General features: G+C 51.2%; 1 protein-coding gene across 1 annotated transcript in view; it reads left to right on the forward strand.

The window, feature by feature from the left end:
* The window catches only part of SPG7 (SPG7 matrix AAA peptidase subunit, paraplegin), a gene marked incomplete at its 5' end in the record, with an annotated part of 25,656 nt that extends 8,540 nt beyond the window's left edge, over positions 1 to 17,116 (forward strand). The window contains 11 exons of the mRNA XM_031060178.1: positions 1 to 14; positions 235 to 461; positions 1,120 to 1,293; positions 5,212 to 5,336; positions 6,488 to 6,590; positions 7,574 to 7,684; positions 11,376 to 11,491; positions 12,794 to 12,950; positions 13,499 to 13,662; positions 14,382 to 14,459; positions 16,048 to 17,116. The exon at positions 1 to 14 is cut by the window's left edge and continues 72 nt beyond it. Coding sequence (XP_030916038.1) covers positions 1 to 14; positions 235 to 461; positions 1,120 to 1,293; positions 5,212 to 5,336; positions 6,488 to 6,590; positions 7,574 to 7,684; positions 11,376 to 11,491; positions 12,794 to 12,950; positions 13,499 to 13,662; positions 14,382 to 14,459; positions 16,048 to 16,257 — 1,479 coding nt within the window. The remainder of the gene's footprint in view (positions 15 to 234; positions 462 to 1,119; positions 1,294 to 5,211; positions 5,337 to 6,487; positions 6,591 to 7,573; positions 7,685 to 11,375; positions 11,492 to 12,793; positions 12,951 to 13,498; positions 13,663 to 14,381; positions 14,460 to 16,047) is intronic.
* Positions 17,117 to 17,317: the final 201 nt, after the last annotated feature.

The raw sequence follows: 17,317 nt of genomic DNA on the forward strand, positions 1-17,317 counted from the left end.
CTATTTAAAGGTATGTAAAAGTAGAACAAAACAAATATTTGCTGCCCTCCTCCTGGGATAGAGGGGTGACCTGGGGGTGGGGATGCTCTGCTCTTCATCCTTCATGGTTCTGGACAGCCTCTGTTGAAACAAGCTCTGTATCTCCAGTTCCACAATGGGAATGCAGATGGAGTTGCTCCCGTTGGCAGCTCAGAGTTGCCCAGGCTGAGAACATTCTGGGGAAGCTCTGGGAAGCCCCGCTGTGGTGCAGGTGTGTGGTGTGATCTGTGGCTCTGACCGAGCTGTGCTGTCCTTGCAGAATCCTGATCGCTACCTCCAGCTCGGGGCCAAAGTGCCCAAGGGTGCCTTGTTGCTGGGCCCACCAGGCTGTGGGAAGACTTTGCTGGCCAAGGCCGTGGCTACAGAGGCCCAGGTGCCGTTTTTGGCCATGGCAGGCTCCGAGTTTGTGGAGGTGATTGGAGGTGAGGTGCTCTCTTTGTCTGTTGTGGAGTTGGAGGGAGCTGGCTGGGCTTCCTGCAAAGGACAGGGCTTGGCATGGAGAGGATGAGTTGGATACTTAGTCTGAAGATATAAAAGGCTTTCAGTGATGAAGTTCCTTAATTATGTAGTATCTGAAGTGCATTTCTGGTTGCTGCTTTCTGACAGAGTGCAGCTGTGGTCCTTCACCTGCAAGCATCCTCTCTGGCTTCCCTGTACCTATTATTAAAGCCCTTGACTGAGGCTTCCTTCCTTGTATGGAAATGCAGATGGGGAAAGTAGGGCCTCTCTGTGCCTTGGGATTTCCATCCTTCTCCTTTTCTTCCTTCCTCACAGATCTCTTGAGACCCGATGAGGGTCAGTATGCAGGAAAATGTTGACTATTTCTGCTCTGAGCCGTGGGAGGAGCAGGAGGCCATGTTGGGAGCTATGAGCAAAGCTCCTCTTGCAGCAGCCATAGGAGTCTCTGCAGGTTTAGGAGCCCAGTTAAACCCAGCCCTAGGACACACTGAGCCTAGGACTAAACACGAGTTCTGGGAGGCTTTGTGTGGTGTCAGGTGTGTCATTGAGGGCCAGCAGTGCTGCTCTCCAGCTTTGCTACCAGCTTTAGCTATCAGGCTCACAGTTTTTCCCTCCCTGCAGGCCTGGGAGCTGCTCGTGTGCGGAGCCTGTTCCGGGAGGCGCAGGCTCGCGCTCCCTGCATCGTCTACATCGACGAGATCGACGCCGTGGGCAAGAAGCGCTCCACCAACGTGTCTGGCTTTGCCAACGCTGAGGAGGAGCAGACCTTAAACCAGCTGCTGGTGGAGATGGATGGTCAGTGTTTCTCCCTGCCCTTCTCTTCTCAGAGGTCCAGCTGTTGGCCTGTTCATCTTTGTCCTGCTTGAACTTGCCTGGCCTCTGCAGTGTTGTCTTGCTGAGGTCTGAACCAGTCTGAGCCCATGTACCCCATCAGTAGTCCCTAAATCCAGTAAACTTCAAGCCCCTGGAGTTTCAGTCCAGCTGGCCATTTCATGTTGTTGGATACTTGTATCCAGTCTGAGACAGGTAGTGGTTTAAAGCCTGTCAGAGTTTATAGTTCAGCTGTCCTAAAGGGACAGAAGTGAAGTAATATATCAATTCTCCTGTCCACTGCCTTATGTTTGTGTTGTCTGTCTTGACCACAGGATCTCTGAGATGAGGGAGATAAGCTTTGCAAAGTCCTGGTTTGAGACCACACTTGGGTTTGGTTTCTGGCTGTTGTGCACCTGGAATTGGCCCTTTGCTCAGACACCTTCACACAAAGAATGATCCTTTGGCAGTCCTTAGTGCTGTCTCTGTCCAAGCCTGCAGCACTGACCCAACTTGCAATATATTTCTGTTACTAAATCTTACTGTTGCAGGGTGAGGAATAACCAACTACCTGCCCATGAGGAAGAGTTTGTTTCAGTTTTCCCTTCACTGTAACTGTGACTCATAGCTTGACTGTCATGTTGTCTCATCACACTCTTCATATGAAAAACTAGAAGCCATCATGCACCAAAAACATCCCCAGCCCCATGTTCCAACTGCTGGCTCTGTACTGAGTGTTTCCAGTGAAGTAGATGATCCTGACAGGAAAGGCCAGTGCTAACACAGCCCAGCAGTCCTGGCTTGGGTGGGTCCTTTTCTCCCCTAACAGTTTTAGGGTGAGCTGGCCTCTGAAATAAATGGAAGCCTGCGTGTCTGTTCAGGAATATATAGTCAGTACATTCCACATCTCTATCCTAAAAATGAAAATGTCTGATTTCCATCAGTCTGTAAAAATTAGGTGTGGTTTCCAGAGTGTTTTCCTGGTGAGTCTCAGTGCAGAAATAAGGGTTCAGCTCAACTGGAAAGTGAGTTTAGAAGGTAAATATTATCCTCAGTGTGTACTTTATAAGTCCCTTGTTTGCAGTGTGCTGCCTGGTTTATTTTTAAATCTATATTATCTCATTCTTTATTCGTGTCTCGCACAGATCATGTACAGAGTCCTTCATTTTGCTCAGTGCTTTATCAAACACACACTAAAAAAAACGGTGCAAGGAGTTGAGAGTGTCAAACAGGAGACAGCTGGCAAGGATGTCAGCCTGGTGCTGGGAACATGGGATCAGCAGGGATCCTGGCACGTGTCACTGGAGTGTTACCTAACGGAGTGAGTGTGTCACCTAAAACAACACTGATGCTCCACGTGCAGCACAGCAAAACAGTTCCCAGGTTGATGGAGAATGACCTGTTTAGGAGGGGAGCAGTTCTGCCCCAGGAGTGGTGAGTGTTTGTAAGGAAGCCTTGAGATGAAGGTTGAGAGCTCTGGTTGAGCTTAAACTGAGGGCTGAAGGCAAGACAATACCATAGACCCGAGATGGGTGTTAACTGGAGAAAAAAATGCACAAAAGAAGATCAGTGAGTCATCACTGATCGTTGGATTTCTGTGATTGAATGAGATTTCTTGGAGGGAAAGGAGAGGGAGGAAAGGAGGATCAGAGCTCTGCAGGGAGCTGAGTGCACCATGAGCTGCACGGGGTGAGTGCAGGCTGGGGTTCAGTCACATTGGTGTGAACATTTTGGAGATATCAGAGGATGTTCCCTGAGCAGCCTCGGGTTCCTTCCCTCTGACAGTTTGCTGTGAGTTGGGGAAGCACCAGCCCTGGTGGGAGAAGAGGAGGGGCCGAGGGAGCCTCTCCACAAAAGCTGTTTGTGAGCGCAGGGAGTGACGCACAAAGCCCGGCTCTGCCGGAGCAGGTGCCCGCTTTGAATAGTGAATCTTCCCTCTCAAACCACAGACAAGCGGAAGAGGAATGTGACCCAAATCTCTCCTCTGTTCTGCATGCTTTGAGAGGAGCTTTGGCAGTCCTGGCCTGAGCTGGGGGTTTGTGAATGGAAATGCAGCATGGCTTTTGGTAGCAGCTCTTCTCCTGGAACCTCAGACAAGTCCTGAGCTGTGCCATGTGCAGCCCTGAGGCTTCCTTCAGGAAGGGGCCCCATTCCAGTGCCACTGCTCCCAGGAGATGTCCAAAGGCTTTTGGAGGCTGACGCAGTGTAACCCTGCAGGTGAGATGCCCACCAAGCAGTGTGCTGCTCAGTGGGGAGCAGGGCACTTGCCGAGTAGACCCTTTTTCCCCTTTCCTTTCTGGAGTAGTTCATTTTGTGACCCTTGCAGGAACTCTTTTTTTCAGGCTGCATTTTCAGAGCTGTCTCTCATTTGTTGATGTGATGAGGTGTTGTTTTTGTAGTCTGTTCCTTTGGCTGATCTTTGCCTGTGACATGCCAGGTGGTGTTGCATTAAGCAAGTGGGGCAGAAGCTGATGTGAGGAGGATGCTCTCAGTGCTTCTGGTTTTTTATTTGTTCTAATAGTCAGACCTATTTTAAGAGAGTCTTCCCAGCTGCAAGGCAGATAATGCACTGTGCCATCTAATCCTGCCATTCCTGGAGTGCCTGCCAGTCTCTGCTTGTTTATCCCACTCCAGAGTGCAGTGTGATACACGCCTGAAGGATGCTGGGCTTCATCCTCTCCGGCAGCTTATTTAGGCAGGAGCCTGCAGAGAGGGAGCACCAGGTCTGCTGCAGCACAGGCTGGCACAGCCAGTCCCCTGCCTCACCTGGAACCTTGATCTGTGCTGAGCTCTCGCGCGCTGACACATTTGGCAGCTCTTCTGCTGGAGCTGAGAGCTGAAACTGGCCCAGCTTACGTGCACGGAGCTGCCTCTCCACAGCGTGGGACTTGGCACAGGGAAGCACATGGGACTGTGGTGTCCTTTCCCTGGGAAGGCTGCTGTGTGCCAGGGCTGGGGAATGTGCTGGAAGCAGGTGACTCATGCCCAGGGGCCTGCAGGCACCTGGGGGATTGCAATAAATAACTGTGTGGGGCAGTGATTCAATGGGAGCTCTGGCTCCTCACCCAGGCAGCACAAAGTCTGCTCCTCTTTGCCCTCCTGCAGCTGCTAGTGCCCTGCCTTCCCTTCCCCAGGAAGTCCTGTCTGTCTTTGATGCCTCCATTGAGGCTGCTCCTACTGGCTTGGCCAAATTCCGTGCTGATAATCAGTGCAAAGCTCTTGGGTTGTGTTTTGTGTCTGGTGTGGGTTCTGCAGGGCTGGTCTGTGCAGGGCCCTGCACAGTGCCCGTAAGAGGTGAGGAGGCAAAGAACAACTCGTGCTGTAACATGGTCCTTGTTGGGTGGCAAAGCTGTCCTCTCTCTGAGCAGCTCAGAGGAAAGCCTGTCCTTCCTCTGGTGGCCTGTGTGTGACTGAAGGCTGAAATAAATAAAAACTGAAAGGGCTTTCCATGGAAACTTGTGGAAAAGGCTGTTTCAGCTAGGAAATGTTGCTTGTACAGTCGAGAGCTAAAGGCTCAGGAACTGGCTTATCCTGGGGGTGAGAAGGCATCTGTGAACTCATCAAAACAGAGATTCTGTTCTGGGTTCTAGTTGGAGCAATTTCCAAGTGTGGCAATAGGAAGGAGAAAAAGAAGTCTTGGTTTAAGACTTCTTAAGTAAATGAAAAGGGGATTTCAGAGTATCCATGATAACCAGAGACTGGCCTGGGTCACCTGGGAGGTTCCTTCCTGACTTTGCTCCAAGCTGCAGGGGACACTCAGCCTCAGCATCCCCAAAGGGTGCTGTGCACATCCTCTGGCTTTGTGTAAAGCTGTGTACTCCGTCCCCTGCCTCCAGCCCACCGTGTGCCTGCAGTGCAGACTGAGGTGGAGCAAACCTCCCACCCTGGTCCTGTTTTTGGCAGGAATGGGGACCACGGATCACGTCATAGTGCTGGCATCCACCAACCGTGCTGATGTCCTGGACAACGCCCTGATGAGACCTGGGAGGCTGGACAGGCACATCTTCATTGATCTCCCCACACTGCAGGTATGTTCCACCAGCTGCCTTTCCTTCCTGTGACTGAGGTGTCCCAGACCCTGCTGGTCTCACTGGGCTGAGCTTGGAGGAGATGGAGATGTGGAGCCTCTGTGTTCTGAATGAAGGATTTGTGGTGCTGATGCCTGTTCCTCTGAAGTGACAGCTCACTGGTGTGGAGGTCTCTGCTCTGGTAGACCTTGGCAGTGAATTCTTCTGTGAGGTTCCTTTTCCATGCAGATGCAGAGTTATGTTTGTGTCTTCTCTTCAAGAAATTGGGAAGCACCTAATTGGCAATTGGCTGGTGTGAGAGCTTAAATTGTCATGTGCCTTGAGCACTATTTGTTCTGTAGGTTTATTGCCCTCCCTATCCTTGTAAGGCTCCTCATTTTCCTTTAGGCAGCCTGTTAAGTGACTTTCTCCTTCTGAATGCTTTTTAAATCCATTTACAAGAGTCTTCCATGTCTGCTGTGTTGACATTTGTAGCAGAGTTCTGGGAATAGGCTCAGCTGCAGTGAGGATCTGTGTGCTGTGCCAGCACAGGCTCTTCCTCTCCCATCTGTGCTTCACTGTCCTCTGCAGAGTTTTCAGTGAAAATACCTTAAATGCCTGATAGAATCTGGCCCCGGAAGCATGAACTATGCAGCTGCCCTGAAGGAGGAAGGGGAAAAACCCTGGCAACTGAGCCCATTGTTTGAGTCAGGATCTCCTGGACCAGCTGAATGAGTCACTGGTGGCTGCTCGCCAGCAGCATGTCACCCCCACCTCCATCTGGGAAATGGGTGCAGGCTGAGGAGCTGCTCGATGGGCTCTGCAGTTTGTGCTTTGTGCAGGAGCAGGTCGAGGCAGTCAGAGCTCCTTCCTGTGAGGGCTTATATGGTGGGGGAGAAGTTAAGAGAGATCAGAGTGAGAGTGAGGAGGGGAGAGTGGCCCTGAGAGAGAAAGCTGTGACTCAGGGAGAGCCTCGTGCATCTGTTGGGAATTTGAGAGCTGGGTGTTTATCGGGGCTGCTGGAGCACTGGAACTCTGCAAGGAGAGCCCTGCCCTCTGCTGGCACTGTCGCTGTCCCCTCTGCCGGCAGTGCCACCACCCTGCTCCCTGCCATGACAGCAGGGCCCCGTTGTGACCCCTGGCCGGGCTCAGGTGCTGGGTGTTCTTTACAGGAGAGAAAGGAGATCTTTGAGCACCACCTGAAGGGCCTCAAGCTGATCCAGGACGGCAGTTTCTACTCGCAGCACCTGGCAGAGCTGACCCCAGGATTCAGTGGTATGATGCGTCCTTGGGTGCTCCTGCTCCACAACGTGTCCTTGGGCTGCTCCTACTCCACTCCCTGGGTGCTAGGGGTCTAACAGGGAGTTTTGGTCAAAAAGGGCTTTTTTCTCCATTTCTGTGGAAAACAGAAAAAAAAATAGCAGGAACCTGACCAGCTTCCTGGTGAGCTCTGATGAGCAGTTATTCATGACTATTTTCAATGTTCTGAAATATATAGGACTAGCAGGGTGGGGAGGTATTGGAAACATGCTTTTACAATGCCCAGGTGGCTAACTCCTAAGGGAAGGAACCAGTCATGCTCCTCTCAAAGCTGTTGAGGATGAGGTGCTGCACTTCAGAGGAGAGATTGTTAAATTGATTTATGTTACCAGGAAAGTGATGGAAGGAACAAGTAGGAATTATTTTGCTGATCAGAGTAGAAATTGGACAGCTCTTCCTGGCTCCTGCATCGAGCCTGCTTCCAGGGTGGGTCCCTGGGAGCTTGAAACAGTGCTGAGCAAGGGGCTCCAGAGTTCCTGTTTATGTGGAGTTCCTGGAATATCCTTTTGGGTTTCCCCTCTCCCAGGCCCCAGCATGCTGCCTCTCCGTGTCTGTTCTCAGCAGCCCCCCGCCACCATCACCCACCCACACAAACTGGGAACAGATGTTCCCTCTCTGCTCTCCGAGGTCGAGCAGAGCAGCAGCCTGTGCCAGCCCACTGCCCACAGCAGCCCTGTCCCTGGGAGCCAGCCTTGGCCTCAGCCTGCTCCTGGATTGCTGAGCTCTGTGTGGTATCAGCGTTCCCTGCCAAAGCAGTTGTATTATTCAAATCCAACATCAACACCGTGGGCTGGGGCTGCTCTCTGTTTCCAAGGAACAAAGAGCACAGGCTGTTTGGCTTCCTTAGGTCCTTCTCCACATTTGTTTGTGCCCATTCCTCCTCTGAGTTCTGTGTCCCATTCAGACCCAGTGTAACTCTTGTGAACTCGTGTCTGCAGGAGCTGACATAGCAAACATCTGCAATGAAGCTGCTCTTCACGCTGCCAGGGAGGGGCACAAATCCATTGACACCTCCAACTTCGAGTACGCCGTGGAGAGAGTCATTGCAGGTGAGAGCTGCAGCCATTCCATGGAATTATGGGCTGGTTTGGGTTGGGAGGGACCTTACAGCACATCCAGTGCCACCCCTGCCATGGCAGGGACACTTTCCATTATCCCAGGGTGCTCCCAGCCCCATCCAGCCTGGCCTTGGGCACTGCCAGGGATCCAGGGGCTGCTCTGGGCACCTGTGCCAGTGCTGCAGCATTTCCTGATGTTGCCTCAGGGTCTGTTCTGCTCAGGTGAGGGGGTTATATCCCAGAAAGACCCAGATGGGTCCAGACTGTGCTCTGGCCTGAAGGTCTCCAATGACAGTCAAAGAAAGTTCTCTGAAGACCCCAAATGGCTCCATCCTCCTGAATCTGCAGGAGTCTAAACCCATAGCTTAGGGGAAATGGCCACTGACAAAATGAGGAGGAAAATTCGAATCCCTGTTGCTTTTTCAGTTTAGAAGGTTGGGGGGGTCGTGGGTTGTTGTTTGTTGTTTTGTTTTGGTTTTTTTTTAACAAGAAGAGTGACAGTATCTCTGAATTTTTATTGCTGCTCTGGACACCTGCTACATAAATATCAATAGCAAATAGTCTCTGCATCCTCACCAGCAAGAAATTAGAGATTTTTCTTTCTGACCTCCAAGCCCAGGCTTTGATGAATTGGCAGAATAAACTGCAAGACAGTGGAGCACTGTTCTCCCTCTGAGAACATCCTGTGGCCTTTCCCTGCTGCTTGTGCCACTGCCAGGAGAGGAACCTCTGGAGATTTCCCTGTGTATTGTAGGGAGGGGAAAAGAGTTCCCAGGACTCTAGACTTCACCTGAGGGATTTGGATCTGGTGGGTTTTGGGCTGAACTGCCCTGGAGCCAAGCTGTGGCTCTCATAATCAGACACTGAACTGCTTCCAGGCTCCATTCCCAGCAGGAGCCTGGGCACACAGACTGGCACTCTGCCTTTAGAGTGGAACGTGTGGAACAGGATGTTTGTACTGGGTCAGTTACTTCCTGATCCTGGAATTAGGTCCTGAGTGTTTGCTTTATCAGAAAATGCTCAGAGAAGTCCTCATTTTAAATAAGATGATTGAGAAAATTCCTCACAGCTTCACCTGTCGCAGAAAAACAAAACCCTTGGAGTGCTTTGGTTAAAAACACAAATCCCAAACTGTACTCAGGAGCTCCCAAGAGTGGACAGGGGGACAACTGTAGTTGTAACACAGAAATTCTCATCAGCTGCAGCAAAGATCACAGAATCCTGGACTGGTTTGGGTGGGAAGGGACTTTAAAGTCTATATTCCACCCCCTGCCATGGGCAGGGCCACCCTCCACTATCCCAGGGTGCCACAAGCTCCATCCAGCTTAGCCTTGGACGCTTCCAGAGATGGAGCAGCCACAGCTGCTCTGGGCAGCCCCTTCCAGGGCCTCTCCACCCTCACAGGGAAGATTTTTTTTCCCCTGATATTCCAGCTAAACCTCCTCTTTTTCAGTTTGAAACCATTCCCCCTTGTCCTGGCACCACATGCTCTTGTAAAGGTGTGTTCTGCTTTCCCATCTGCAGGAGCACAAGCACCAGACTTATAGAGACTCACTTGCCTTTCCTTTCTGAGCCTTGCTTTAGTTCCCCAGACTGGGAAGATAAAGCAAAAAGCAGGGAAGGCTGGGGAGGCTGGCAGCAGAAGGGATCTCCGGGATCCATGTGGTGGGGCATGGCAGGACATGAGCTTTGGCAGTTAAAGCTGCCTGGCCTCACTCAGGCTCTGGTGTGTGTAGGAAACCACGGAGAGTCTTTTTGTTGCTTAATCAGATTCTCTCATATTAGCAGGACTGGCAATTTTTTGTAGACAGATTCTAAAAGACCCCAAACAACCCCCCAGGCCCCTGTATTAAATGTACCCTTTCCATGTCATAGGAATGCTTCTGGGTTTCACAATCCAGAGGGCATTTCAGTTCCTATAAAAGCTTTTCTTGAAAGAAAGAAGATATTACTGTACTTTCCATTAGGAGCTTCTGGTTTTAATAAGAGTGGGGTGGAATCAAAAGGGAGCTCTGCAAGTCCAGAGGCCCTGTCAGCCTTAAAGCTTTGTGTTGCTGTAAGGGAGGAGCAAGAACTTTTCTCTGTGGTAGTTCCCATTGTGTTTTTAGTTTGGGAACAGAAAGCAGTCAGTCAGGTCTCCTGGGAGTGAGGGTAGAAACCTGCTGAGCACACAGGGGCTTTTAGGGCTTGGCTTTAGAAGATGGAGCCTGTTTTCTTGGTGGGGTTTGTGTAAGGCCAGCAGAGATGCACCAGAGTTGTGTCCTGGGTGGCTTGTGTCATGAGTGTGATAACTACAGGCTTTCGGGGGACTTTCGTGCCTGGAGATTATGTAGGAAAAGAAATAATCTTGGTAGGCACACTGTGTGCTGTTGTGAAGAGCACAGTCCCTCCCTCAGTGGGCTGGCAGGGATTTTTTTAAGGGTCTCTGTGTATGTATGTGTGTGTGTGTATATATATATATATATATATACACATATATTTATAGAGAATACATACATCTTTCTGTGGAAATAGCCATACAGGGTCATGATCACACTCTGCTGGGGGCAGGGTAAGGCTCTGACTGATGAAAATCAAGGCAGTTGCAATTAATCTGCTGTTCCATTTTGCCTGGTGGGGCACAGCAGTTTCCAGGATCCCTGAGCAGTAATTTTACAAGATCTGCCATGCTAATTTTGTGGTTTCCTTGTTTAATAAAACCCTTGACTTGGTTTAAAAGTTCACATTAATAGAATGTTGTTTTCCAAGACATGAAGCAAGCTTGGTGCAATATTGGTTCTGACTGGCTGCTCTCCCCTCTGCTGCCCTGGGCTCTGTGTGGGGACTCTGGCCTGCAAATCCTGGGACATTTTTGCATGCAACATTCTGATCTGTAATTAGTGCCTGACACACTGTGTGTTCTGTACTTATTCTTCCTATGTGCTAGAAGTTTTACTGCCATTCCTTTTTTTTTTTAATCTTTTTTGAACTTGCTCTGCCAAGTTTGGAAAATCACCTTCCTGGAGGAAGGGTTAAGTGTGAGTTACGGCTTCATTTGCTGGTTCTCAGGAGCCTGGGAATAAGCTCATACAGAGCATGCCATGTGTAATCAGAGACATTTCCAGGCTCTGGAGAAGGATTTCTGTATCTACTCCTGGACTTCAGCTGATTTGAACACTCTTAATGCACAATTTTCTCAACTGGGACCTCGTATATATGATTCAACATCTTTCTTCTCTCTTGTTCTGCCTGAGGGACTGAAAACAGCAAAATGAGTGTGAAACTCTAGCTACTCTCATTTTGGGTTTTGCTGTTTGCGATTTTTTTGTGTTGTTTGCAGATTTTTTCCACACCAAAAAAAAAGTAAGCTGTCTTTTTACAGATCCAACCGTGGGAACAAGGTTCTTGAGCTGTGATCAAATCAAATGTCAAAGTATTTGTGTAATGATTAAGTCTGTTGTAAGGAGAAGTGGGAAAAGTTTCTGTCAGGGTTTTCAAGTAATCCCAGGCACGGATTGCTTTGCACCTCGGGGCCGGGGAGCACCTTTTCCAAACATTTTGGCTAAAGGGGTTTTGCTGCCTCCCCCTCTCCAGAGTCAGCACAAATGGTTCAGCCACGGGCTGTGCCCTGGGCTGGACCAGGTTATGCCCCACTGGTTGCACCTGTTGATAACTTACCAAAGCCTGGTGTGTGTTCCCACAGGCACTGCCAAAAGAAGTAAGATCTTGTCACCAGAAGAGAGGAAGGTGGTGGCATTCCATGAATCCGGGCATGCCCTGGTTGGGTGGCTGCTGGAGCACACCGAGGCTGTCATGAAGGTACCTCCACCTCCAGGGAGGGCAGTCCCAGGGGCTTCCCTGTCCAGGATTGCTCTGTGGTATTTGTGTGCAGCTCTGCTCAGCTCTGTGAGCTTGGGGCTGTGCTACTGCAGAAAAGTAAATGGCAAACACGGAATCACAGAATCATGTTCCTTGGAAAGGACCTCTCAGGGCATTGAGTGCAACTACTCAGCACTGCCCAGCCCACTACTAAACTAGGAGAGGTTCAGGCTGGATATTAGGAATAAATTCTTCACTGAAAGGTTGGTTAAGCATTGGAACACGTTCTCCAGGGAGGTGGTGGAGTCACTGTCCCTGGAAGTGTTCAAAAACAAGTGGATGTGGCACTTCACAGTGTGGTTCAGTGGGCTGGTGGGATTTGGTTGAAGGTTGGGCTTGATGGTCATGGAGGACATTTCCAGCCTTAATGATTCTGTGATTATATAAACCATGTCCCTTATTTATGCTGTAGAGTAATCCATTATTAGGCTCCATTGATGACAGTGCTGGTGGAAAGCTGATTAACAGCTATAGGAGAAGCCTTGCAATTAAAAATTACCAGCAACTGAGTCTCCTGGTGCTGCTGCTCAGTCACGCACTTCCAGGCTGCTCCGTGTGTACACACATCCAAATGTGATCCCTTTCCCAGCACGTTGCAGGCAGTGAAGCCCCTGCAGGAGTTGCTCTGATACTGATGGAGAGATGTATTTTCCAGACTGGGAGGTTGTCTGCCCGAAGCCCTTCTCTGCAGGGAAAGGCCTCTTTGGCACCCTGGGATGTCATCTGTGCACATCTCCAAAAGCAGGGACACTGCGGGGAGGTGGGGAGTGAAATGACAAGGGTGACAGCTCCTTGGCCGGTTACCAGTAGCACATTCACTCTGAATGACCCATTGTGTAAGCAGAACTGGTGTTAATTACTCTCATTTAGTGGGTGAGGAAAATGGCTGTTATTTTTCTGAAGGCTCCTGTCTTTCTGCAGGTAGTCTCAGGGATTCTGGAGCAGAATCAGTGAACTCTGTGTGGCCTATACACTCCAAAGTAACTCCTAAATTTCAGGATTTGTGTGACTTGCTGTTAAGGATGATTTCCTGAGCAGGAAGTGTGTTTGTGTGTGAAGGCAGGGCCCTCGGTGCAGGAATGAGGACACGCTGCTGTCCTTGCCCATGTCTCTGGAGGCCAGCTTGTCCATGGCTGTGGACAAACTTCACTGGGAATGCAGAGGCCTCTTGCTGCCCTCCCTGTGATGCTGTAGGGAGAGCTCTGCAGTTCTCTGAGCTGAGGGAGCTGCTCTGTGTTGCAGGTGTCCATAGCCCCTCGGACAAACGCGGCTCTGGGATTCGCACAGATCCTGCCCCGGGAGCAGTACCTGTTCACCAAGGAGCAGCTGCTGGAGAGGATGTGCATGGCCCTGGGGGGCAGAGTGGCCGAGGCCATCACCTTCAACAAGGTCACCACAGGTGAGGAGCCAGAGCCTGGCATGGGGATCTGAGCAAGGGACGGAGGTTTCCTGTGCTGGCAAGAAGAAATAAGCCAGAGCCTGGCATGGTGGAGGTCCAAGGGGATCTGAGCAAGGGACAGAGGTTTCCTGTGCTGGCAAGAAGAAATGTCACATGGTGTGGTTTGACACTTGCAAGATGGAGGTCTCAGGCTGGTTTTCACTGTCTTGTCTCAGATTTGTCCCAAAGCCTAAGGCCACAGTTGCAGTTACTGGTGAGGCTCTTGAGAAGACCTAGAACTTTCTTTGCTGTTTCCAACTAGTTAAGTCCAAATAGGATCACAAAATAGTTTGGGTTGGAAGGGACTCAGGTGAGCTGGCCACAGAAGGGTCACTATGTCACTTTTGGGACCTGCAGGAAGGTCCCTCATTGGGGGTTGAGTGTCTTCGCCCATGGGCTGCAGTAGGTCCTCTGCTCTCTCCACTGGTAGGACATGTGTTTGTGCAGGATGTGCTCTTCCTGCACTGAGCTGAGAGCTGGCCGGCAGTGTGTGTGTCTTTCCTGCCCAGGAGCACAGGATGACCTGAAGAAGGTGACCAAGATTGCCTATGCCATGGTGAAGCAGTATGGGATGGTGCCCAGCATCGGGCAGATCTCCTTCCCCGACCCCGAGAGTGCCCCTGGCATCGGCCGGCGCCCCTTCAGCCAGGGCCTGCTGCAGATGATGGACCACGTAAGGCCACCCTGGGCTAAGGGTTTCTTCTTGTTCTTTGCTTTCTGCACTTCACTGAAAAATGCCAAGTGGTTTGCACCTGAACAATTTGCATTTTGTTGTCGGCCAGTGAGTGAGCAGTGACCTGTTCCATGACTGTGTCAGGGCTGTGCAGTGAGGCAGCAGGAACAGGCAGAATCCCACCTGGCTGCGAGTTTGGCCCAGCAGCCTGTGCTGTGGCGGGCTGAGATGGCAAGAAACCTGTCTCTTAAAGTCACAGCTGCACACAGTCGATATGTGCGCTTCCTAGACCAGATCTAACCAATGGTTAGATGGTCAAACTGACTGCAAATCACCCTGTTTTGACAGGAAATTTGGCTTCATTGCTGAAAAAACATACTGCTTTGGTTCAAAAGTCAAAAAGCTGGAAAAAAAAAAGCTCTATTTCAGAAACACCATGGCTGTGCTTGCTTGGGATTTGTGCTGAGCTGCACCTTTAGCTCCTGGACAGCCTTAATCTGCATTTCCCATCGAGCTGTGCTAGGGCAAGACTTCATTGCCCCTTATCACCAGCACTCCTTGGGCCTTTTTCCAACCAGTTTATCCATAGTTTCTGTGGATGGGAACCACATTCTGCCTGGCTCAGTTTGCAGATTCCATCCCTCAGCGCTCTCCTTGTTTAGCCACACTTTGTGTTTGTTGCCACCTACACCCCAACTCCCTCTTCTTGTTTCTTCAAGGAAGCCAAAACCCTGGTGGCTCAGGCTTACAGGCGCACAGAAAAGCTCTTGCTGGAGAACCGGGACAAGCTGCAAACCGTGAGCTGAATTGTGTGGGGGTTTGTTGGGTGGTTTGGGTGTTTTTAACTGGTGGTTTTGCTGCTTTCTGTGCTCTGTAGCTCAGCTGTTGCAGTGTTGTCTCTCTCCTAGAAAGTCTTGTGGTGGGAGTGTTGGGAACGAGTGACTGTTTACTGTGTATCCCCCAGATTGAGAGCAGGCACGGGAGGAATGTGTGTGCCTTTCCCAGCAGTGAGTAGTCTGCCTCCTCACACCAGCTGGTGTTTGCAGGGTAGATAGAGGAGGAGGAGTGCTCTGTGGAAATGATCAAAGCTGGAATTTGTGTCCTTCACCTGCACTTCTCTGCTTGCCTCTTGGCAGTGCAATTTTCTGGAGAGCTGACAGTGACTGGTTTTGGGAAGCCAAGCCAGTAATCAGGTGGACAGTGTCTGGCCTTGGTGCAGGAATTTGGTGCCTTGTCTGATGGGGGCTGGTTCCTGCTTTCTGGTAACTTTAGGCAGTTTTCACCTCCTTAATGTCTGATACACCAAAGAATCCTTGTTGCAGAGACAGAGCTTTGCCTTCTCCCCTTTGTGTCCTGACAGTCCCAAACCAGCCACACACCCTGGCACATCCCCACCTGTGCCAGGAGCTCTGTGCCCGGTGCTGACCCAAGCTTGGGCCACAGCACCCTCTGCATCTTCCGGACTTCCCTTCAGAATTCCAGTCCGAGACTTCCAAAATGACCAGGGGTCAACTGAATGTTGCCTGTTTTGCAAATCAAGCAATTCTTTTCCTTAAATCCTCTTTTTAAACAAACAACAACAACAACCCCTTCAGCTACACAGTGTCAGGCCTCCAGTGCGTGGTAAGGAGAGAGCTGGGACACGCTGCTGTCCCCAGGACAGTGCCCTGGCAGCTCTGGAGCAGGGATCCTCAGGGGTGTCTCTGCAGGCTCCTCTGTCCTGCTGCTGCCATGTAACAGCAGCCAGATGTTTGCTAGAGGCTCAGCACAGAAAAACTTTAAAGTGCAGCCAAAGTATCTCCAGAGTCAGTGTTTCAGTTGCCAGGCCAGCGTGTCACATCTCGTCAGCAGGATCGAGCAGTTCCACTCTGGACAGCCACCTGCTGCTCCAGAGGGGTGGTGCTGCTGCCAGAGGGGCCAGAGAATTCCACTCTTCTGGAGAGGAACTTGTGCTGACCTCCAGCCCCTGCCTGCAGGAACAGGCAGCTCTTTGTTAGCTCTGTGTGTGCAGGGAAGGCTCTGGGTCTGCCAGAGGTCTCCATGCTGCTGCTTTGGCCCTTGGGCAGGGCCACAGGTGCAGTGACAGTGGCAGGAGGGACACTTCTCTCATTGTTCCTGGAGCTCTCATTGCAAATCATTCCCAAGGGCTTGCTTTGTTGCCTGCAGTCACATTGTGTGTTCCTGGCCAAACGTGCCCTTGGGAACGGTGCTGGAGCCTGGAGAACTGGGGGTCACCCCATCTGTGGTGGCACAGCCAGCTCTGCTCCTGGGGGGCTGCAGGTGCTGGGGCCTGAGTTGAGCTGACAGCTCAGACCAGCTCAGAGAAGCAGGTCTCTGCTCTCTCTGGGGGCTCCATCCCTCATTTTGCCTCCTTCCCTTTTGCAGCTGTCCAATGCCCTCCTGGAGAAGGAGGTGATCAATTATGATGACATCGAGGCGCTGATCGGGCCCCCACCCCACGGGCCCAAGAAGATGATTGCTCCTCAGAGCTGGCTGCAGGCTGAGAGGGACAAGCAGGACACCAGGGAGGAGGAAACCCCTCCCCAGCCACCGAGCCACGAGGAGGAGGAGGAACCACGCCTGAGACCAGTGTGAACCCCCTCCATGTGGAACGGGAGGGCTCTGGAGGCTTCTTTTGGACACAGAGCTTTTGCCTTCTCAGCTCCAGAATCAAAGGTGCTGAGCAGGGAATTGCTGTGCTGCTGCTGCTACCCCGAGTTTAAGGGATGGCTATGTGAGCTCTTTGAGCTTTATCCTGCAGGAAGGAAAGCTCCTCAGGATTTCAGAGTTGATTCCTAGCGGGGTGGTGGTGATTAGGAGTTGGGTAAGTGATCTGCTGTGGAAGTTTCTTGTGCACAGGGGCAGGGAACGTATTCCAATGGCTGGAAAGTCCCATGTAAGCCACTTCTGGCTGTGCTCTGTGCCATGGCAGGAGGGCAGGGCTGTGCCCTCAGCATGGGGACACCCCTGTGGGGCTGAGCTGGGCTGCTGCAGCTCTTGTGTAACCTTTGAACACAACACACAAACAGCCCTGGCTGGAATAAACTGCCCACAACGTGCTGCTGTGTGCGTACAATGCGTCAGGCTCCGGGGGTGTTTTGGCACACATGAAGCTCATTAGAGCTGTGGAGTGGTACAGGACAAGAGCCTCCTTCTCCCTGGTCAATAATTTATGTCCAGCTTTTACAGCAAGTTTTTCCCAAGCAGAAGTTGAGGCAAAAAGAGCTGAGCAGTGGGACATAGAAACAACTGTGCAGAGAGTGACTCTGAGCACACATGGGAAGATGTTCTGAACTGCAGAGGTGCTCTTGGAAATCCAGCAAAAGCAGGTGTGTTTGTTGGGAATCCTCAGGAAAAGCTCTTTCATCCTCGTGGCTGTTGCAAAACAGGCCCTGCTGACAGGGTTGTCTGGTGTTCATCAGGGAAAGCATTAAAGTGGTTGTTGCTGCCTGGAGTGCCCTGGCTGGCTGCATTTTTAGGAAGGATTGTTGTCTGGAGTTACTCCATCAGGACTGTCTGTGACCTGAGAGACCCCAGCCCCAGCCTGGGCTCTGACAGCTCCCAGCCCTCGGGCCCTTGTCACAGTCCCAGGCTCCTGTCCTGGTCAGGCTGGAGCTGGGAGCCTCCTGCTTCCCTGAGAACGTGAAGATGTTCT

Source organism: Geospiza fortis, unplaced genomic scaffold (assembly GCF_000277835.1).
Source record: "Geospiza fortis unplaced genomic scaffold, GeoFor_1.0 scaffold102, whole genome shotgun sequence".
In the NCBI taxonomy this organism is placed as follows: domain Eukaryota; kingdom Metazoa; phylum Chordata; class Aves; order Passeriformes; family Thraupidae; genus Geospiza; species Geospiza fortis.